Here is a 5,139-nt window from a genome sequence, read left to right on the forward strand (position 1 = left end):
GACATAAAAAACAGTAATAGAATTGATGAGTTTAAACATAAATATAAAGGTATGTGTCAATCAAGATATATGCAAGAACAGGCTTAATGATTAATTAGGTGGACAATTGTGGGTGTGATGTACCTTTTGTAAATCTTTTTTAGTATATTACTTGTGTGATGTCATTTACTTTTTCCCCTATAAGTTCATTCATCAATTCCCCGCTCAGTTTTTCTGTTTTCATGTCTGTGTGTCTTCTGTGAAACAAAGGAAAATTTCCACTGCATACAAAGCCTAAATTATTTAACAGGCCAAGTGACAGCAAGCCACACTGCTGCAGTGCAGGTTGTATTTGACATATACTGAAGATATTATTTTAATGATTTGTACTAGTACATTGGTGAGGTGGTAGTGCTCCTTGAGAACTGAACTCTGGTGAGAATTCAAAAATTGCCTGTGATTGAATTATTTTTAACCACAAGTTAGCAGAAAACCCCTGCTATTACGCACACTAAAAATGCACTTAACAGTACATGGCACGTACACTACTAAATAATACCACAGTTAATATATGATCAGGTGTAATCCATTTAAATAAAAGTAATTTGTTCAGATTTATTTCGTGAATCAATTTATTGATATTGGATGTTTTAGTGAACATACCTGTATTCAGTTTGAGGAGGAACTACTTAAGGTTGCTTAGATTGTATGTGGTATCGGTAACTGCCGGAGTTACGTGTGGTTTGGTTTGGGTGGGGTACTCTTCAGGTTTGAGTCGGACAAAAAGTTCGACACGCTTTATCTACAACCCAGAATTGGTTGTGACTGCTAAACTGCTGAATCAGGCTCAGCTGGTATTGTAAAGTAACTAACATATAATCTACTTCTCAAAAAGTAAATGTTAATGGTAATTTGTTTCAATAGTATAAACTGACTAAGAAACCCCCCCTATTATGCACACTAAAAATGCACTTAACAGTACATGGCACGTACACTACTAAATAATACCACAGTTAATATATGATCAGGTGTAATCCATTTAAATAAAAGTAATTTGTTCAGATTTATTTCGTGAATCAATTTATTGATATTGGATGTTTTAGTGAACATACCTGTATTCAGTTTGAGGAGGAACTACTTAAGGTTGCTTAGATTGTATGTGGTATCGGTAACTGCCGGAGTTACGTGTGGTTTGGTTTGGGTGGGGTACTCTTCAGGTTTGAGTCGGACAAAAAGTTCGACACGCTTTATCTACAACCCAGAATTGGTTGTGACTGCTAAACTGCTTTTAGTTATGTGTTCAAATATAGTGCGTGTCCATACTGATCCATCTTGGACCGTGAAAAGTGTTGTTCAGCATTCACCACAAGATGGCGGTAGCTCCCTAAGTAGCTGTCGTGTATGGCCCCGGTAGAACGACCGAAGAAGACAGGTTAGCTAGAACTCTGATCCCCGTTTCATTTACACCTGTTTCTTCAGGTTAGCAACTCTCAGGGAAGCCTGTGTTGTGCGGTTCTCTTCAGGTTTGAGTCGGACAAAAAGTTCGACACGCTTTATCTACAACCCAGAATTGGTTGTGACTGCTAAACTGCTTTTAGTTATGTGTTCAAATATAGTGCGTGTCCATACTAATCCATTTTGGACTGTGAAAAGTGTTGTTCAGCATTCACCACAAGATGGCGGTAGCTCCCTAAGTGTAGCTGTCGTGTATGGCGCCGGTAGAACGACCGAAGAAGACAGGTTAGCTAGAACTCTGATCCCCGTTTCATTTACACCTGTTTCTTCAGGTTAGCAACTCTCAGGGAAGCCTGTGTTTGGTCAGAATAATAACAGTTGAATGTAAAGGCGGTGTTCTCGGATAAACATGGAATACATTTAGCAATTTCTGTCTGTGAAGTACAGAAACTTACTGAAGTCATTGCTAGCTATCTTTTTTCTTTTAATGCTAGTTCCACAGCAGTTCTTTCGTTAGCTCAATTAAAATAGAGGGGTCGTAGTTTGGTTTCGTCTTAATATAACGCAGCGGCTCTCCCATATAAAATTTAATGTGTTAAAGGGACGTTGTCCTCAGCCTTATTTTAGCTCTTTAGAGTCTGTCCTTCTATTGAAAAGCTGCTAGCACGCTAAGTGCTAGCTACAGTCCATTCCAAACTACCTGACTGTCCGACAACTGCAGACCGCCTGGTAACATTAGGCTGTTTTATGCAGAAGTTATTAGTTAATCTTTTAAAACAGCAGTGAATGACTGTAAAAATGTGTATAAAAAAGCGTATGCTTTATTACGAATGTTATAAAGAAAAACTAAAACCATACCTTGTTTATAAAGTCTGTTTTCAGATTATAATCTGAAAACAGACTTTACTCCAAGACCCTTTAAAATACACTGGATTGTGGTTAATACACAGGTCTAGAGAATAAAAAGTTTTACATTGATTTTCAACATCAAAGGTTTAATCATTTTTCTGTCTTGCTGGATTGAAGTTGTTGTTGTTGCCAAATTAAACTTAAAAGTTGTCTGGAAAGCAATGGTTTACTGTGGGATCAGAGTTCCCAAATCCAGAGAGAGGTTGGTTCTTGGATGAATTTGTTTAATTTGTTCTCATTTCTCAAAATGTCTTGAGCAATGAGAAGATATACATTCCCCCCTCAAACTTAAAATATAACTATTTTAACAGCTGAAACAAGCAGCCAGTTGGAAGGACACCAGTAACCATTTTGACAACTGAATAAATCAGTAATTTTTCAAGAAAAAGTTGGAATTAACAGGCTGTTTACAAATGGTTTCTTTTGGGCACAGGGAATTGGAATGGGATTTTCCCCCCACTTTTTTGTCATTACATGCAATAAACAAGCTCCCTGTACAGAAATAAATCATTATCAAATGAATTGCTAATGTAAATAATTGTTACAGTAGTTGCTCTCACATGATGATGCTGCCCTTTACAGATAAAGAATCCAGGAAACCCATTGCTATATATTTCTTCCAACTAAAACTTTGTTGTGCAGAATGTAGAGATCATCACAGTAGTTAAATCATCTTAAGATCACTCCTGTTTCTGTTTGTACTGTTTTCACCTCTGACCTCGTATATTTGTGTGTTTCAGATCTACGATACAGAGGGGACGTTACAGCACTTTATCGACGGCAATGATCCCAGTAAATCCAGCTGGATGAGGTATATCCGCTGTGCCAGACACTGTGGGGAGCAGAACATGATGGTCGTACAGTACAGGTAAGATCAAGTCTGATTGTCAGACTAATGTTTGGCAAGTGTTTGTCATCCAGAAATGTGAAAAAAATATATGTAGTGTATACCAAAGTGATGTAACAACATAACACAAATGCACCATGAACGTACACATAATTCAGCTTAGTAGGCTCCAGTATGAATATTAATTCCCAGTCACTGTTGGGCACCCTCAGCTGACTGAAAGGAGCAGGATGAAAGTGATGGACCATTTTAGAGACACCCAATACAAAACGGTATGCGCTGTTTCAAAGCGCATATTGTAAAGCAGTTGTCAGATGTTTCTTAAAACAGTTCAGTGCTTCTCTTTTGTAGATTTTAAATGATACATGTTTTTCTTTTGAGCCTGCTGTATTTCCCTGAAAAGTGGGCATGGTAGCTAGTGCTAATATTGCTATCACAGCTTCTGTTGTTGAGGGGAATGAAAAGTTGTGTTAAACTGGATCACCGGGGCAACTGATTAGTCTCTGAGAGAGCTCAGAATAAACATAGCTTTAGTCAGTCATTTAATAGAAAATAAAGTAATACTAAACTTGTCTTTTGTAAAGTCTATAATTTGATGTGAAATTCTGTGGGTTCACTTAAATAAGTTTAATCCAAGAACAAGTGCTACACAGAGTTCTTGTCAGTTGTTTTACAGAAGCCCTGTTCCGAGAAAGCATTTAAAACACATAATCCATGTTTTTACAGTTTTAATGTTGTGTAATTTGTTTAAAGAAACAATGCACAAACTTCCAACTTTCTAACTGGCCTATAAGGCCATGTTTCAAAAATAATACATTTAAAAAGTCAAAGCTGAGGAGCAAAGTGTGAACATCTGGTAAATATATGCATTCAATAGAACAGTCATTTAAGTATTATAACCATGTTTTCACAAAACAAAAAAGAAATAAAAAATATGTAACATTGTCACCTGTGCAGTTAAAATCTGTATTATAATGGTGCATATGCCTCAGTTCTTAAGAAACATGCTGTTAAATCAAACATTTTTCTCATTGTTGTATGTCTCTAAACTCTAAACAAAACACAAAGCAAAGAACACACCTTATGAAACAATGTGAATTATTACTGTCACTGTTGATGGGCACAAAAATCACTCAGCGTTTATAGATAGACGTTTAAGACAAACAGCACCGCTGTTCAGTGCAGATGGTAGTTTGTCACAGTGTCACACTTAACATTTACAGCTCTTTGGCTGCATTTCTCATAGATTAGTTAAATGTTAAAAAGTGGGCTGATAATGATAATAGCAAACAGAACAACATTATGCTCCACTGCAGGATTCCCTCTTGTTTGAGATGCTGTATTTCCTCCTCCTGTTTGTTCCTCATATCTTTTACTGTATCATCATGCTCTTGTTTTTGAGCAGCCATTTTCTCATCATGCTCTTGTTTTTGAGCAGCCATTTTCTCATCATGCTCTTGTTTTTGAGCAGTCATTTTTTTATTATGGTCTTGCTTCAGATCCTGTATTTCCTTGCTGTGGTTTTTCTTCTGATCTGTTATTTTTTTGTCATATTCTTCTTTCAGAGCCATCTTTTCTTTTGCATGGCTGTCCTTGAGGTTCCTTATTTTGTCTTCTTGGTCTTTGGCTTGATTTCTTATTTTCTCATCGTACTCTTGTTTTAGGTTTGTTATTTTGTCATCATCTTGATTCATTTGTGTTAGTTTGTTAATGTAGGGTTGGATTTTATCAAGCACTATTTTTTTTGTTATGTCTGTAACGATGCCTTTAAAGATGTCTTTACAGACATCTTTACAGACATCTTTAAAGATGTCTGTAAAGCCATTTTGCTTCATGGAGCTCATGTTGTCTTCATGTTCCTGCTTCAGATGCTTTATTTTGTCCTCATGCTGCTGTGTCAGAGTCCATAGTTTGTCTTCATGTTGTCGCTTTAAACCTGTTATTTCACC

The 5,139-nt window shown here is 36.6% G+C and overlaps 1 protein-coding gene across 1 annotated transcript in view; it reads left to right on the plus strand.

Annotated features, from left to right (window-relative positions):
• prdm6 (PR domain containing 6) overlaps positions 1 to 5,139 on the plus strand; it is a 120,044-nt gene that overhangs the window by 70,815 nt on the left and 44,090 nt on the right. The window contains 1 exon segment of the mRNA XM_020595337.1: positions 3,084 to 3,211. Within this exon segment, the coding sequence (XP_020450993.1) occupies positions 3,084 to 3,211 (128 nt within the window).

The sequence above is a fragment of the Monopterus albus genome, unplaced genomic scaffold, assembly GCF_001952655.1.
Source record: "Monopterus albus unplaced genomic scaffold, M_albus_1.0 scaffold26.1, whole genome shotgun sequence".
Taxonomy (NCBI): domain Eukaryota; kingdom Metazoa; phylum Chordata; class Actinopteri; order Synbranchiformes; family Synbranchidae; genus Monopterus; species Monopterus albus.